This window comes from Leptodactylus fuscus, chromosome 4 (assembly GCF_031893055.1).
Source record: "Leptodactylus fuscus isolate aLepFus1 chromosome 4, aLepFus1.hap2, whole genome shotgun sequence".
Classification (NCBI taxonomy): domain Eukaryota; kingdom Metazoa; phylum Chordata; class Amphibia; order Anura; family Leptodactylidae; genus Leptodactylus; species Leptodactylus fuscus.
This window is the reverse complement of record NC_134268.1, coordinates 55,203,023-55,221,885: the sequence shown is the minus strand read 5'-3', so window position 1 is coordinate 55,221,885 and position 18,863 is coordinate 55,203,023. Positions and strand designations below refer to the sequence as shown.

The 18,863-nt window shown below is 39.8% G+C and overlaps 1 protein-coding gene across 1 annotated transcript in view; it reads right to left on the bottom strand.

The window, feature by feature from the left end:
* Positions 1–18,863, bottom strand: part of CA8 (carbonic anhydrase 8) — a 69,755-nt gene that overhangs the window by 25,428 nt on the left and 25,464 nt on the right. The window contains exons 3-4 of the mRNA XM_075270464.1: positions 8,517–8,641; positions 2,117–2,212 (exon numbers count right to left, since the gene is read on the bottom strand). Of these exons, the coding sequence (XP_075126565.1) occupies positions 2,117–2,212; positions 8,517–8,641 (221 nt within the window). The remainder of the gene's footprint in view (positions 1–2,116; positions 2,213–8,516; positions 8,642–18,863) is intronic.

Genomic DNA, 18,863 nt, shown 5'->3' with positions numbered 1-18,863 from the left:
TTGTCATGCTTTTGTTTAGAATGCCAAACATGGGAAAGTCACATAATGGTATCACTTTTTCACAGTTTTTCTAGACTATAGTATAGCAATTATGTCTTCCTAATTTGCCCTCCTACCCCTTCCCCCTCATCTGTTTCCATGAAGCACTGAAAGGAAAGCTGCAGCTGCATCTCCCTCCATTCACCTTTAGGCTGAGACCCAAGTTGCGGAAAAGCAGCTTTTTTTGTTGCAGATTTTGCTGCATTTTTCTGAGCCAAAACCAAGAATGGCTACAAAAAGAATGGGGAACATATAGGAAACTCTTATACTTCTCCCTTCTGCTCAATCCACTCTTGGCTTTGGCTCAAAAAACAGCATCAAAATCTTCAATATAAAAAGCTGAGTTTCCGCAATGTGGGGCATCAGCCTTAATCTGTACTGCAGTTAGATATAGTCTGTCACCAGAACCCAGCCTATCAACCCAGCCCACAGACTGATATGTTAGGGTCACCTGGCTCAAACATTGTACACTGTCTACCAATAAGTATTGGGACACCTGTGGTAGAATAGAAAAACAACATTTCTTCATATTCAATAATTGGTAGAACCCAGTAGATGCTTCCTTACAGATGGTATTGATGGACACAATACTCCCGGATGCCTGGTGAAACTCCTGGTGTATGTGAGCCATCGGTTGGGTGCGGTTTCTCTGACCAGCACTCGTCGGTCTCTAGTATCTCCCAGTTTCGGGGGTCTGCGGACTCGGGGCACATTCCGACAATCACCATTCACCTTCCACTTCGTAACCACATAGACCACTGTTGATTTGGGGTAATTCAGTTCGCTTGCTATGTCCCTTAAGGATCGACCATTTCTGTGGTACCCCACAATTACCCCTTTCTCAAAATCGGACAACTCTGCTCTTCGTAGCATCTTACACGCAACTAATGCCAATGCTGTTTCCTATTTAATGGCAGAAGGCGTGATGTACATCACAACCGCAGATATATTCATTTGTATGGGTGTCCAAATACTTATTGGTAGACAGTGTAACATAGCAGCATAGTTAGATAGATAAGGCTCACATGATTGTAACACTTTTTCCCCTATGACAATTTGTTCCTCATTGCAAAGATATTAAATTATTTCCTAATATGTAAGTGAGCAGCCTGGTGCACAGAGGGCAGATCCATTGCTCCAAACTTCAATGCCCCACATAGCCCAGGAACGCCCTCCTTCCCTTCTCCTTTCCTTGAGTGACAAGGCTAGAGAGCTATGCTAAAATCTCTCCTGGACCTGTCACTCAGAAAAGGGAGGGCGGAAGGAGGACATATTGGAGCGGTGTGGGGTGAGGAGTTTGGAGGAGTGCGGCTGCCCTCGGTATATTGTGAAATAAAATAATAATTCGGCAACAGAAGCACAAATTTTCATTGGGAAAGAAGTGTTATATTCAGTTGAGCCTGGCCTATCTATATAGCTAATTTAATATGCTTCATTTTCATGACAGACTCCCTTTAAGAAGAGTGAAATTTCAGGGGGCTACACGGTGGCTCAGTGGTTAGCACTGCAGTCTTGCACCGCTGGTGTCCTGGTGTTCAAATCCCGCCAAGGACAAAAAACCATCTGCAAGGAGTTTGTATGTTATGCCCCTGTTTGCATGGATTTCCATCCCATATTCCAAAAAAGACATAGTGATAGGAGGAAAAAATGTACATTGTGAGCTCTATGTGGGGCTCACAATCTACATTAAAAAAAAAAAAAAAAAAAAAAAAAAAAAGAAAGAAAAGAAGAGTGAAATTTCTATATAAAATTTCTCTGGTTAACCTGCATACCCATCAGCATAAATATTGCAAGTTATATACTGACCAGATGCTAAATACAGCAATTTCGATACATATATTATTTATAATGCTAATTGTTATCTCTGCTATGTTCTACAAAGTAGATTCAAGTAATGGAACTTTAATTGACTTGCATAAATTTTAGAAATGTTCCAAATGACTTGGCCTAGACCTCAGTAGCAGTCTATGATCATATCAAGAAAGAAGGAATCAGTAGTGAAGGCAGAAGCATGAAGCGGACAAAAAGTTCATGTTAATTCAATTTAAATAGCTAAAAGGAAAGAAAATACAATTACCTGTACAAATAAGGAAATTATAGCAATCCCGTGTACTTTCCCTAAGGCGTCCTCTATATTCCTGTATAAAGTAGAATTCCAGTGGATAAGGTGGAGCTGAGGATAAACAGAAAAAATAATCACATTTCATAATAGATGTGATAAAATTGAAACAATTCTTTTTTACAAAGCAAAGATGCCTTGGTGCGGGGTAAAGGTGTAAACAGAAGGTAAATTTGGTTTGTAAATACTTAAATGGAGTCTTTCATTGAACTTAACATATTAACCCAGCCCCAAAATAGATAGGTTAGGGTCACCTTAATCAAACAGGGTTTTCCTCTTGTGCCTCAGTTGCTGAGATATTTCTGTTTTTGTCGATATATAAATAAGCTCTTTGGTGCAACAATGTCATTGCTCCAAAGAATATAGTGACAAAATCCGCATTGCCCCAAAGAGCTCATTCGCATATTGACAAAAACAGGGCAATGAGGGAAACAACATTTAATTAAGGTGACCCTAACCCATCTATCTGCAGGGCAGGGTTGGTATACTGGATTCTGGTGACTCCCTTTAAAGACAGCATCACTATAGTCCATCAGCTGTGTTTGATATTGCACTTCATCTCCATTCAAGACAACCTAGTTAAATGTTATGAAATTGCACTTAGTATGTGTGTTTGGATGTTTAGATGTTTGGATGTTTGTTCCTCAATCACGCAAAAACCGGTCAACCGATTTGGCTCAAATTTTCAACAAACATAGTTCCTAGGCAGGATTGAATGATAGGCTACTTTTCGTCACAATCGCAGACATACGTTTTGGCCAGGACTCCCACAAAACCACAATTCATACCACCAGCTCTGCAATCCCACACACTTTTTAGCATAGCAAGCCACAAACTCCCTATTGCCCTCTCAGGCCTAGCTCCTAACCCCAGGCAGGGGAGGAGGCCGAGGCTGCGGGGGTGGGTGCAAAGGGGTCGGGGGGGGGGAGGGTTGGAAAGGGGACGCAATGACACCTAGACGGGCGAATGGATTTGGCTGAAATTGCGCACATACATACCTTGGGTCCCGGATTGAACGATAGGCTACATGGAATTCCCGTACACCACCGCAATTCACTCCCATGACCGGTGCTTTTCAATTTTAAATTTGCTGCAGGACCTGGGACACTGTAGGACCTGGGATGACGTCATCCCAGCCCTATGAGCAGCTCACCTGGATGGGTGCTGCTTCTCTATGTGGGCGGAGCTATCGGCCGGCCGGCGTCCACAAGAACATGGCGGCTCTCAGAGGGGACACAGGGATAGGGGGAAAAAGGGGCATGGGGTAGGAGAAAGAAGCAAGCACATGAGGGAGTGGGTAGGAAAAAAGGGGGTTGGTTGGCGCCAAGGGGGAGATGAGGAAAAGGGAGCCGCTGTGGACACAAGGTAAAGGAAGAAGCCTGCGCGGCGCTACAGGTGGGTCGCGCAGGGGGTCAGGGTTCCGCGGACGAAGTCGCGGGTACTGCTAGTACTATATATATATATATATACAGTACAGACAAAAAGTTTGGACACACCTTCTCATTCAAAGAGTTTTCTGTATTTTCATGACTATGAAAATTGTAGATTCACACTGAAGGCATCAAAACTATGAATTAACACATGTGGAATTATATACTTAACAAAAAGTGTGAAGCAACTGAAAATATGTCTTATATTCTTGGTTCTTCAAAGTAGCCACCTTTTGCTTTGATTCCTGCTTTGCACACTCTTGGCATTTTCTTGATGAGCTTCAAGAGGTAGTCACCTGAAATGGTTTTCACTTTACCCTAAAAGTTTGCCTCTCTTGAATCCAGCAATGGGAGATCTCTCTTAAAATGAGTGGCTGGGAAACATGTTTTTATTTAGCCACATGGCTTGTGATCTTATTCCATTTAGCAATATATAAGTGGCTCAAAGAAAGAACTAGACGGTCATTTATCAATTTATTCCAGGGATTTTATACAGAGCAAGGTTATAAGAGGCTAAGTAGCATCAATATCAGTTACAGCTACAGTAGTCAGGCTATGAAATGCTCATTCCAAGAGGTAGCAGAAACTGGACATTGGCAACAGCCAAAAAGGTTAGATGTTTATCCATGGGTAAATGGCTTTAAGGGTTATAGAATTAGCATTGAGTGGGTCAAAATTTATCATGTAGACCTTCTGCTCTGAGGCAAAGTTGACCAAGGGACTTGTTTTATCTTCCTCTAGGTCAAACATCTACTTTAGGTAAGAAAAAAGTTTGACTTGATCATGTCTATTTTTGTAACCTCCTGTTATATTATTGGTTACAAAATTTTACAGCTTTAATAATGTATGGTGCTGAGTTACTGAACAGTGGGGTGCTTTCACTTAAAGGGGCTGTTACGCAAATTTTATACCCCTATCTTCAGTGACTGCTGGAATTCCACTCAGCTTGTGCAATGATGCTCCATGCAATTCAATAGAAAGCTTAGACATAACAAAGTACTCTACTCTCCTGTGCAATGATAATGATATTAATGGAGTGGAGCACACAGACTTGACTGCAGCTTGCTTCCCTATTCTTGTGGTCAGTGGGAGACCAGATGTTAACATTTAGAAATACTTTGACTCTAAGGCCCTATTCAAATCTGCATTCGGGTTTCTATTTGGGGAGTCCAACTAGGGGACCCCCTGAATGGAAACCTATATGCATAAAAAAGCGATTACCTAAGAAAACCCACAGACCTTATAGACTATAATGGGGTTCGTATGGTTTCTGCTTTGTTTCTGCATGAAACATGCACAGAGAAAAGTCCTGTAAGCAGCATTATTCTCTCCGCATGTTTCGAGGGAAACCGAGCAGAAACCACGCGGACCACATTATAGTCTATAGGGTCTGTGGGTTGCCTTAGTTAATCGCTTTTTTATGCATATAGGTTTCCCTTTCAGGGGTGCCCAAGCGGACTTCCTGAACGGAAACCCGAATGCAGATGTGAATAGGGCCTAATCACGCAGACTATTTTCAATTCACTATTGAAGGAATTTTTGAGCTAAATCCAGAGGTGGGTCAAAAAGCATATACATCCATGTTTGGCTCATAAACTACATGTGTGAACTGTTTTTTGTTAAAGGAAACTGTTGTTGCCTGAAATACTTGATGACAAAAGAGTATTAGCTCGTAACTAGAGATGAGCGAGTACTGTTCGGATCAGCCGATCCGAACAGCACGCTCGCATAGAAATGAATGGACGTAGCTGGCACGCGGGGGGTTAAGTGGCCAGCTACGTCAAAGCGGAAGTACCAGGTGCATCCATTCATTTCTATGGTGCGTGCTGTTCGGATCAGCTGATCCGAACAGTACTCGCTCATCTCTACTCGTAACACAAGCAAATATAATCTTAGGGAGCCTTCACACGGAGTAAACGCTCCGCTCATTCTGAACATAAACTCGTTCAGAGTGAGCGGCGTTAAAACAGATCCCATTGATTTCTATGGGTGCCGGCATACACGCGCTCCCCATTGAAATCAATTTTTTACCTTTTTTACCTATTGCTTTCAATGTGCTACGCGCTTATGCCGGCATCCATAGAAATCAATGGGATCTGTTTTAACGCGTTTACATTCAGAATAAGCAGAGTGTTTACTTTGTGTGAAGGCTCCCTTAACGTAGAGGATTGTTTTCTTGAAAAAGACACGTTTCTATGACTAGATCGACTGATAGTCTTTGATTTTAAAATATCACAAATTTACAGTTAAAAAAATCCCTTGGAACAGAAATACCAAACCAGCAATGAGTATATTTGTTTTCCAACAGCCAATTTTTTCTATTTTCTCAGTAATGTCTTTCATAGACAGGAAGACATCACATTACATGAATCATAAAAACAAACAATCATTGAGTTACGTATTCAGGATTTTTAATGCATCCTACACACTGTGAAATTAGTATTGCATCCTGGCACATGACACCAAACTCTTTATCTACATTGACTTCTTGATTTATCTTTTGCCAGTTAAAACACAAATATTCTCACCTACGCCAAGATTTTCCTTCCAGTATTTGTTTTGCAGCCATTGTGTATAAATGTTATGCCTATCACAAAGATTGCTTTGCTAAATACTGTAACATAATATTATATGGTATATTACATATCCGACATGAGAAGAGGGGATTACATTTTCATTATATTAGCAGTTCTTTAACCCCTTCCTGCTCTGTTCCATACTATTACATCACGCTGAGCATATAGTACCTGTGGCCTTAGATCCTGCTCATTGGGGTCTAGCCACCACAGTAAGAAGATACTCCAACTCCATTGGATTAACCTTCTGGATGCCATGATCAATAGCAATCACGGCATCCAGGGAACCCATCTCCCAGTTATCCTCAGACCCACTGCGATAAGATTGCAGGTTCGAAGGGGTTGACATGGCAGCCAGGCACACAAAGAATAAGCCCTCACATAGCTATGTCGACAGAAAAATAAAATTAAAAAAATCATAAATTTTGGAAGATGGGGAGTAAAAATATGAAAAAAGTCACTGAGCATTAACATACAAAGTATCCTGTGTCCTTCAGGGGTTAACAACGTTTTATCACAAGCATAACCATGTCTAAATTTGTAGGGAATAAAAAGTTAAAAGGACTGTCCAGCCTATAGGTTTCTATGGTCTATAATTAAGATAGGGCATAAATATCTGATCAGTGGGGGGCCAAGAGCTGCCCCCCCCCCCCACAATGATCAGTTGTTCAGGGGTGTGCACAGTCCATGTACTATAAAATACACAGTGCTAGAATCAGATAGCTCCATGCCCTGTATAGTGGGCACCATTACTGCAGCACAATTCCTATTGACTTCAATGGGAGCACAGCAGTATATCTAACATCTGCCCCTTTACAAGGCACATATATATCTGCTTCTGGCTCTGTGCACTGTATAGTATGCAAAAACTTTTAAAAAAAAGAAAAACTTTAGGATCATTTAGTTCTCTGTGGGGAGTGCTCATGTTGATTAGACCAAAAATATAAGGTTAATCCATGTGCATAGCCATATCCAAACCTGAGGCTCAGCCTTGGAAGACCACCCCAAAATCAGCTCCAAATGCTCCATGTAAACATACCATAAAAAGTATTAATTTTTTGGTAAATATCTTTTATCCAATGCCAGACATCCCAAACCAAGTTCTACTCTGACCAATAAGCCTTATAGAAGCCAGACTTTTCCATAAACATCCTGAAAGCAGTTTCACTCTTGCCACTAAGTCTCATAGTCAGAATGTTCAGTAACGTCTCATTATCATTACAGGCAGGTTTACAATGACAGGGTCACCTATCTATAGATATCTCAGGATTCAGCAGTAACACTAGACCCAGCTCAAGTCTTCTCCATCCCGGCACAATGACTACTACATAGGTCACAAAGCCTACCTAGTAAACTCTACCATAGAAGTTGTTGGCCACCATTAATTAGAGCAGCCTATGGCAGTTTTATGTGTATACTGAGGACTAAAAAGTTCTAAGTTGCTTGATGTTCACTTTTACTTTCTTCACTGTACTCAATGATAGGCAGTATGGCCAACATCTTTCTAGAGCTGCACGAACGTATCGAAAGAATGAAATTCAGAACACTGAAAGAGTGTAATCTTCCCCTGCTAAGATCCCATATATAGTGTAGGACCTCCATGTATTCTCCTATTACAAAGTCCTTCAATCTTACACACATTTGGAAGTCTATGTGTGCTTTCACTGAAATGCTGCAGAAAACACAGAAACCTATCAATTATATGTTCAATAGTAAAAGACTGCATAAAACTGTAGGCTATTTATAGGTAACGTGCTTGGAGAAATGTAATTTTAGCAACCAGACCCAGGTGGCTGCTCCAAGGCAAATAAAGTCATGGAATGAATCAAAAAGGCCTCTGGACATATTACTTATGCAACCCATTCAGCTGCACAGGGACCCTTGGTTATCAGTGTCCGCAAATGGAATATTGTGTACTGTTTTGGGCACCTATACTGTATATTAAAAGTACAGAGATGAACAGGATCAGGTGCAGAGGAGTGCAACATTGTTCCTCAATGGGCTGTAAAGAGATCTGTCTTGGTTAAACTTAAAGTCCATGTATCTTAATTCAACCATACTAACTATAACTATATACTGTTCCTAGGTTGGTAAACGTGAGAAGAGTCCATCCATTGCACATAGACAAGAGAAGGTTCGGTTACAAAAAGTCTGGATGACTTTCTTGAATGAATATTGTAGATTATAAGCGCTAGATTACTAGAAATCGGTCGTTGATCAACACTTCATAATAATATGTTGTTGCAGGTTATTACTGTATGTTAGATTACTTGGCATAGTGAACATATATTTATACATAATTATAGTTACATTATAATTAGAGAAACTCAGTTTTGTTGTATTCAATCTTACCTCCATTGGGAAAGCTTTAAAGTTGACTGTGTGCTCTGACCCTCGCTGGTTTTCTCTGCCCCAATGAAATTTTACTTCATGTAACTCATATTCATGACTACGAGGCAGGGGTCCTCCTGTTAAAACTAAAATAGAAATGATCATTTAGCATTCAAAATAGTAGTAAGGAATAAAAATTGAAGGTAGAATGTTCTAGAATTTTTTGTAACTTTAATAATTAAACATGATGGTTCATGGATTTGTATGGTGAATGAATCAGGTCACAAAATTATTATTAGTTTATTCCGAGCACACAAATATTCCATACCATACTGCTGAATCCTGCAAAAACAATGGGATCTATCACTTTACTCTTATGATTATTGTTTTTATATCCATTTCCAAATGCTTTGTCACTGGCCTAGGGTCCATTCAGAAGTCCAACTATCCAACTCAAATGAGGCATTCATTATGTGATAGTAGAGCCACAGTAGTTTAGGAACGTACGACATCATAAATCACCATAATGGGGGCCACACGGTAGCTCAGTGGTTAGCACTGCAGCCCTGCAGCCCTGGAGTCCTGGTGTTCAAATCCCGCCAAGGGCATAAAACCATCTGCAAGGAGTTTGTATGTTCTCCCCGTGTTTGCATGGATTTCCATCCCATATTCCAAAAAAGACATACTGATAGGGAAAAATGTACATTGTGAGCTCTATGTGAGTCTCACAATCTACATAAAAAATAAATAAATAAATAAATAAATCACCATAATGGTGTGGGCATACGAACGTCGCATGGATCATATTTTTTGATACAAACATGTCCGTCTAATTGAGCCCTTACCGGGTGAAAAAAGTAGACAATAGATCCACCCTTGTCCTTAATGTTAATGCATCTGTTTTGTAACATTGCCATTAATGTTTTTTGTCAAGTGTATCAGAAAAGATGCAAACAATCCTGTAAATGATGTAACAAAACCAAAGAATTACCAGAAGAAAGACAGACAATAATTAAATAAATATTCTTAAATATTGACCTGTTCATAAAACTATCTGGGTTAAGCCATACATACTGTAGGTTTTATTGTGTCACCACTGTGTCCCAAAACCTACAGCAGGAGTTGGCAACCTTCAGCTCTCCAGCTATTGTAAAACTACAACTCCCAGCATGCATACTTGCTCTGCTGTTCTTGGATCTCCCATGGAAGTGAATAGAGTATGATGAGAGTTGTAGTTTAACAACAGCTGGAGTGCTGAAGGTTGCTGACCCCTGACCTAAAGGATAATTAAACTTTCAAACAACTTTTGATTTTCTGGCAGCATTTGTGTCATTAATACATTTTGTAATATACTTTATTAACATATTTTGGCTCCTTTGTGTGAAATCCTGGATTTCTTTATTCTTTCCTTTGTTTCTCTATTGAGGGCTGTCTCTGTGGGCAGGCTCACACCTGCGCCAGAACTCCGTTATGCAGGTTTCCGTTTTCTGCTGGAAGAAGACGGAAACCTGCATTTACTGCCCGCCGGTGAGCGCCTGTGAGCGTTTTGTGCTCTCCACAGCGACACTGTTTTTTTTTTTTAAATTGGACACAAAGTCCTGCATGTACATGGAGAGCACAAAACGCTCATGGCCGGACACTTTTCAAACCCATTCAAATGAATGGGTTTGAAACGTGCCTGCCAGTTTCTGTCTCCTGCCCAGATTCTCGGGCAGGAAACGGAAACCTGCATAACGGTGTTCGGGCGCAGATGTGAACCAGCCCTGCTTCTAATTGGGAAGCTCTACCTTTTTTATTGACAAAGATATCTCTGGTTGAGAACGCAGTCAGGATTGGGATATTTACGTCTCCCCTCCCAGTACCCGCCCACACTCTCCTAACCTGGCAGGGAGGGGGCCGCGAGGTGAAGAAGACTGCAGCTGGACCGTCAGCGAGGACAAGAAGAAGGAGGAGCAGCCATCTCTAGAGGTAAGTGGACACCAGGGGGGAATAAATAGCCAGAGGATTAAAAAAAAATCCTCTGGCTACTTTAGTGATTCACTACACAGCGTGGATTCTAACAATTGTTAGATTCCATGCTGTATAGTGAATAGGATTGCTTTTAAAATCCAATCTCCGATTAATAAAAAAATCCCATTGACTTGCATTGGGATCGGAATTGGGATCGAGATCGGGTTCGAATGAAAAATGATTGGAAATCGGATTTTAAAATCGATCCTGAAAAATCAGGATCGGCTCAACCCTATATATTACAAAAATTATTCAAAAGTCATCCGAAAGTTGAGTTACTCTTTAAACTGCCTGCATTTGCACCATGACTATAGAACAGTGATGTGCAGTAATAGTTAAATATTCCAAATCATAATGGATTACAAGCTTTGGTGATAACAATATTCAATTTACAGGGAAAGTAAATAAGAAATTAAGACAAAACTCATAAATCCATGTTAAACAGTAGACAATGTGTATATTAACATATGGCAGTGTTTAGCTAGATATTTACATAGTTTTTTTTCCCTTTTTTATGCAATTAATTGTCTATCAAATTTGCTTAAAAGTTTCCCAGCCATCTGCCAGTCTTTCATCATAGTATTTATCATACATCTGCCTGCTACAAATAAAATCACAGGTACTGTCATGTAAAAAAAACGAGGGGAGAAAGCATATGCATGGTAGATACCTCGACATCAATATCTAACCAGATAGTTTTATTTGAAGTTATTATTTTCAAACATTTTAATATCTTTCTGTTCCTTTAGGTATTGTAGTATACACATAAAAGTTGAAATGAAGTATAAAGTGTAGTCTTTGATGTCATTTCAAAAGTAGGAAAAGTGAATAGAATCGTATACATTATACATTATGTAAAAGGTTTGCGTTGCTGCAAGTTGTTTTTTATTGGGATCAACTTTAATTGGGATGTTCAGAGATGAAGTATTGCCTGCGCCCAGATCAAATGAACTCTCATGCTTTCTTTCCAATATGTAAGCAGAAAATGAATATAGAATTGTACAAAGCATGAAGAAAGTGATAAAAGTAAGGACTCTGCAATAATGGGGATAATTGTTTCAGAAAAATTGCACACATGATTTACCCCACATTTACTAACTGTAGCGGTAGTTTCCCCCCCCCCCCCCCAAAAAAAAAAAAAACAAAAAAAAAACATTTTTTCTGTAGATTAAATAATGGAAACGTGGAGAAAAAAGCAGCAAAAACTCAATGAAAAAATATCCACAGCAAAACCACATCAGTCCACATTTATTAAACTGTTTAGGCTAAAGACCCAGGCTGATCACCTGGAGGCGCGGCACAGAAAGGGTCACAGCAGGCTCTACCTGCTCAGAAGGCTGAGGCCTGTGGAGTTCAGGGGCCACTTCTTAGGGCCTTTTTCAACTCTGTTGTGGCATCAGCCATTTTCTTCGGAGTGGCCTGCTGGGGAAGTAGCATACCAGCCAGGGATACAAATAGATCTTACAGGCTGGTTTGAGGGGTCAGCTCTGTCCTGGGGAGCCCCCTGGACCCAGTATAGGTGGTGGGGGGCAGAAGGATACTGTCCGTGGTGAGCTCCATGCAGGAGAATAACTCCTATCCCATGTATGAGACCATGGCAGCACTGGGCAGGACTGTCAGTGACCGACTGCTTCACCCCAAGAGTGAGAAGGAGTGCTATGGGAAGTCTTTCCTCCTATCTGTGGTCAGGCTATATAATCTACATCAGGCTAAGTGACGATAACTCCGCACAGAGAACTAAATGATCCGGAGTCCTTTTTTTCTTCTTAGTTGCTATGACTCCTAGTATATTTCTATCTGCTACTCTGAGCTTGTATGCGTTCTTTCTTGTAATATATTACTGTATTATCCATTATACACACTGAATTTCCCCATGGTGGGATTACTATAAAGGATTATTATTATTATTTTATCTCTTATGTAGCGAGGCAGCTAAAAAGCATTTGGTATTTTTTCTTCATCAATTAAATTTACAGGGAAAACTCTCATGAGTCTGCAGCTAAAATTAACATGTTTTGTTTTTTAAAAAGTTTTTCCTGCATTTCCGTAACATGGGGCCTTAGCCTTAGACACTTTGCATGTCTTAAATTTGATTATGAACTGGATAATATATATTTTTTTTTATTAAAAATATTCACTTTCAGGTTGGCTTTGTGCCAAAATTAGGAGTATCTGTGAAAATTTGCCCACCTCTTGCATTGCCGAATGACTGCAGCTGTGGCCTTAGACTGTATACATACATACTTTATGCTGCAGTTTTTTGGTACAATTTTATTTTTTTTTTTATTTGAGTACAAATTATACGTAAGTACATGATGATATGACTCAAAGTGAAAATAATCCCTCTCACATCTTAGCATTTTAAACTCCATCGACAACAATGCAAAATGCCTTTGAATTCATTTGCCATTGTAAAGTTTTATCGGGGCATTTTAGAACATGTAAACTCTTGCCAAAGCAATTCTGTCTCATTTACATACAATATGACTAATAGGGAAGGGAAGTTTCCAACACAGAAGAGAAGGAAATAGATTAGAGTGTAAATTACTAAAAATTCAGTATTTGGGGATACGATCAGGATTCAGGAAACATTCATTTAAAGTGGTATGCAGCTGTAATAGTATTGTTGTGGACAGGCTTCCTTTTTCCAATATAGCCGGAAGTAATCTGCAAACTTCAGAATGCTGGAATCAGTTTACTACAGTACATTGGATTTTGTATTGAGTGCCTGTCAGAGGTTGGTTTCACATTTGCACTATGAATTACAATTTCTGTTCCTTTTCTTAAAAAAAAAAAAAAAGTTAAAGGGATTGTCTGAGGACTGTTAAGTCATGTGATCCAAAGTGGGGATCACATGACTATGGGGTCACTCTGCCTCCTTGGCCTTTCCACATCCTCCTCCACTGATCTCACAGATCCAATGGCTGCAATAACCCGGGACAGGTAAGTAAATTAACAATCCCCGGACAACTCCTGGATAACATCACACTTTGGAACATAATTTTGATATCAGCCAAACCCCCATTCTGAGAATCCAGATGTATAGGATCGCCTTTGTTTTTGTTTTTTTTAAAAAAATGCTAAAAATGCTTTTCCACAAAGGTGAGCCTTAGCCCCATATAACATAAAGTCACGATTTCGCCATGGCAGGAACACTAGGGCAAAAAAACGAAAAAAACTCTGGACTTTCTGTAAAATGTGCTGCAGGAAAAAAAAGTGATGCATTTCTGTCGCAGTTTTCCCGCAACACTTTTTGGAATGGGCTTGCTACATGGTGCCTTAGCCGGCCTTAACCATGGCATTTTATAGCCACTGTATTCTAGCGAATCCCATCCTGATAGCGTGGGAAAACACTATTACGGTTTTAGATATTGCAACATGTCAATTATACCTATGGAAGCGCATTTTCCCCATAGGTATAACGGATGCAGAAAGTACTCAGAGGAAAATTCTGCTGACTTTCTGTGAAAAAAATACTATGCATTGCGCTTTTTTTGCTGCAAGACACTACGTGGGGCTGTAGCCTTTATGAGATTTAAACAACTCAATGAGATCTACGCCCGAAGCCCTTGACCCTGCGGTTATAAGGCAGCAATTCTAACCTCAATACTAGAAGAAAAGTGAATAACAGATCAGATGAAGGTCAACAAACACCTAAGAGTCTGTTAGATTTTATTCTGGTTCATTTGAGTTATTCAACTATTAAAAAATAGAGAGTACAATACAAAATATAGGATAATTGTAAAACACACAGTACTAAAATGGTAGTTTAGGCCTCTAAAGTAAGGTGAAGACAAGGACACAGCAAGCCACGATAATAAACCTTTACTTTCATACCACTGTATAACAAAGGTTTGTGTGTCATAGAATCTTATTATTTCTGAGCACATAGAGCAGCTTTGGGAAATGTATCTGATGCATTTGATTTTCTCACAGAGCTGAAGTGTCAAGATTGCAGTCTCAGTCATATAATTCCTCAAGTCTTCTGTGCAAGGTTAACACTAAAAACAAGAATGTAATCTTAGGGTAAATTAGATTTTATGAAAGGCAAGCAGAATATATTAAGAATTTTATTTTAATAGATGTCTCGGATGCTACATAAAATAGAAGTGTATTTGAATACAATACTAATAGGGAACTAAAACCAAAAACTGGTTTAAAAGCATAAAAATACAAAAATCAGGATCAGTAGAATTTAAGAAACACAGAGCTTTATTATAAAAAGACTATAAGGACAAATAAAAGTACATAAAAATAAACACACAAATTTTAAACACATTTCACGCACGCATGTATGCTCAATAGAGAGAGGGAATAAGCTACTTCCCCATGAAGTGTCTTATATATAGATGCGCATCTCCACACCCACAAAGGTCAGCTGTTTGCACAGGAAGTCAATTTATATACCAGTTGTAAGGGAACTGCCAGTTGAGCAATCCCCAGTGGCTGCTGTTGAAACCTCGAAGGAAGGGATAGAGACAGTGAGTCCTAAACTTGATTCAGCCCCTGTCCCTGCCTACTTGCCTCAACTGTCCTAATGACAGGGAGAACTGGGCGACGGTCCCTTCTCTAAACAAGTGTTATAACATATTAATAATAATATAGTAATAACAGAACATGAACAAGACAACAAAACACAGAAGAGGAGTCAGCAAGCCAAGGGTAAAAGCCAGATAGACAAAGCAGTACCAAATCATAATCCAAAACAGTAGTAACACAAAAAGCCAAAGGTCAGAAGACAGTAAATACAATACAATAGCGAAGAGATCAGCTACTGAGGACAGGGTCACAATAGCCAGCAAGCATGTGTGGGCAGATGACCTGTTTATAGGAAGTCCAGAACCCGCCCCAGGATTGATAGGGAGATAGTCTTTCAATCTCATAGGTAAGGCCAAGAATAACTATTAGAGGATCACAGGGAAACAAGGTGTAAGAGATGGGTGTAGTGGAAAATCAATTTAGAGATGAGGGAATAGGGCAGTGTTTAGACAGAGCAACAAGAACCAAAAGCAAGAAATCATAACTGAGCACACCTCCTGCACGCGGAAGTGGAAGCGGAGGGTGGCACAGAGATGTTATATCAGGACATTTTTAGCATGTGGGAGAAAATCAACACAAACACAGAGAGGACATACAAACTCCATACAGATGTGGCCCCAAACCCAGGCTCCCAGGCAACAGTGCAAACTACTGAGTCATCGTGCTGCAGTTACGTTACAAACCAACATGCCTGACCCTTCTTTCTTCTAACAATAGTCATCAGTGTAAGGCCTCCAAAGACATTAGATGGTCGTCTATTCTAACTCAAATTGGCAGATTCAGCCAACCTTAAAGGGGTATTTATATGTGGATCAGACTTTGAAGAAGGAAACATTTCGAAACGCGTCAGTCTGACGCTGAGATACTTTTTTGAAAAGATGCGTGTGAAAATAATTTTATGCTACTGATTTTCCAATAAAGAAGGAGTTTTATTTTTCATCAACGGCCGTGCTGGATATTCTTTTATTGTCGAATGGATCTATGCGCTCCGAGCCGAGGGAGTTATATACCCGTGCAGAGCCTTGGAAAACCATAATGTGGAGAGACCCATGAAGTGATCAACTGCAAGAGCCTGAGTATTTCCTTTCCCCTTTTTCCCATTACACACTTAACCTAAAGTGTATGACCACCTTTAAAAGCTGAGGAGTTTGTTAGGATAATGGGTGTGGACACAGTCCATAATACTTGGACAGTCCATATAAATTGGAGACCTTTTTTCCAGTGTCCAAAAAAATTTAAATTTTTTTTACCTTTTTTTTTAGGATGGAAAAGCTTGCAGATGTCACTTATAGGTATAAATTGCTTCTTGATTCCTTATAGTTTTACAATTTGTCCATACAAAGTTTTTGCATTCCTTGATTTTTGCATAAGTTATCCAGGAAAAATAAGTTTGACAACCCTGCATACAGTCTAACCAATTATTGCAAGTAGTGAAGATTAACCAACTTATCTCAGGGTATTACGTTGGGTATTTATTAGAGATGAGCGAGTAGTATTCGATCGAATACTACGGTATTTGAAATACTCGTACTCGATCGAGTACCACTCGCTATTTGAATGGAAAAGTTTGATGCAAAACCAGCATTGATTGGCCGAATGCTATACAGTCGGCCAATCAACACTGGTTCTTCTCCTACCTTTAGAAGTCTTCTCCGTGCAGCTTCCCCGCGGCGTCTTCTGGCTCTGAATTCACTCTGCCAGGCATCGCGCCTGGGCAGAGCCGACTGCGCATGTCTGCTTGTAGTGCGGACAAGCGCAGTCGGCTCTGCCCAGGCCCGATGCTTGGCAGAGTGAATTCAGAGCCGGAAGATGCCGCGGGGACGCTGCACGGAGAAGACTTCTCGGAGGATCCAGCCCAACCCTCACTCGTGGACTTGGTAAGTATAATTTGATCGAATGTTGCCTACCCCTGAAACGAGCATTTTCCCCCCATAGACTATAATAGGGTTCGATATTCGATTTGAGTAGTCGAATATCGAGAGGCTACTCGAAACGAATATCGAATATCGAACATTTTACTGTTCGCTCATCTCTAGTATTTATGTTTACATGGAGGATTTTAAACCAGATTTTTAGAAGTTATTTTCCTTAGAAACACTGATTAACCTCTGAAAATGGGGTCAATAAGCAGAAAGATAAGCGTTGCAGCCTTAGCGATGACTCTCCTGCAGAAACCGATGTACAGTTGGATATGACGCTTCTTTTTTCAGTGCACTGAAAAAAATGTTCCCCGCCATGTCCAATTAAAAACATTGGGAGGTACAGAATGAAGATCAGGCGAAGTCCTACAGTATGTTAATAAAAATCCTAACCATTTCACACTTTGAATTATATCATAAAAGCGTACAGTACGAAGAACTAAAAGGATTGGGAGAACAAAGCAGTGAGCATACTGTTCCTATGTTACACATAGAGTGTTAGGGAGCAGAAGAGTGCAGGCTTAGTCACTAAGGTCAGGAGAGAAAGGAAGTCTAAGCAACTCTATTCTAGCAAATGATGGATTCCCAGCAGTCAGACATGTATCACCTATCCTGTACAGAGATAAAAGTTAACAGTTGAAATATGGCTTTATAATTTGACTATTCTATAGGTATAGTACAAGGTTCCCAGTCTGAAAGTGGTGACCCTGAGTGCTGTGCATGCAGTATTCTCCACATAGTGATATATATAATTCTGTCCATAGTTATATATATATATATATATATATATATATATATATATATATATATATATATATATATATATATATATATATATATCAGTATATTCCTGATACTTTTCATTATAAATATCTGTGAATGTTATTAGTAGTTATTTCTGGGAGCCCAATCTTAGTTTAGGTTTAGATTTCCTCTAAACCTCACTAACATGTTTGACTTTGAAGTTCTGCCAAGAGGGAATTCAGTTTTAGTATTGTGCCAACCTCAGGACAGAACTTCAGGGGCACGGTCTTACATTGTGCAGCTGTGAGATGAAACAAAAGAAGAACAAATGACCAATCCCAGATAACTAGAGTGGCTTCCTAGTCCTATTTTAATCCAGCCTTTCAACATAAACAATACATTAGGATTCTTGAAGAATCTGTTCAGATAACTTCTGACCTTTGAATAGAAACATTTATGAACTGTAGAATATATAGGATTATGTAACCACACTATGGGATTAAAGTAAAATGACTGGAGAAGACATTGTTCAATCTTTACTCTTATAACGTGTTACTATTGACAAAAATGATAGAATAAATAAGGACGCAAGCACTCGATCATATTATGGCATCATACCTTCCAGAACCGTATATAGTGCTCTACTACTCCGATGTATGCAATATAGTTACATAGTTACATAGTTGATGAGGTTGGATAAAGACATGAGTCCATCAAGTCCAACCTATAACCCTACAATCCCTACAGTGTTGATCCAGGGGAAGGCAAAAAACCCCATGATATAATTCTGTGCGAGTCTGGCAATAAACACATGCTCCACCAGATGCCATGTTACACTAAGCATTCCTTCTAGGGCAGAAAACCTCCTTAACACCAGGCCCCACGGGACAGAAACGCCACAATTTGCCACAGGTGGTGGATATGCCACAGGAAAAATCACAGCTTTTTACAGTAAGGGCAAAGTGGATGGGATTCTAGAAAATCCCATGCCCGCTTTGCAGTAAAAACTGCGGTGCGGTTTTGGAAATCGCAGCATGTCAATTATATCTATGGAAATGCTGGCAGTTTCCCCATAGGTATAATTTTTTTAAAAAAACAAGTTTTATTGGTTTTTATCAGGTTGAACAAAATTGTTACAGAATAGGAACAAAGGTAT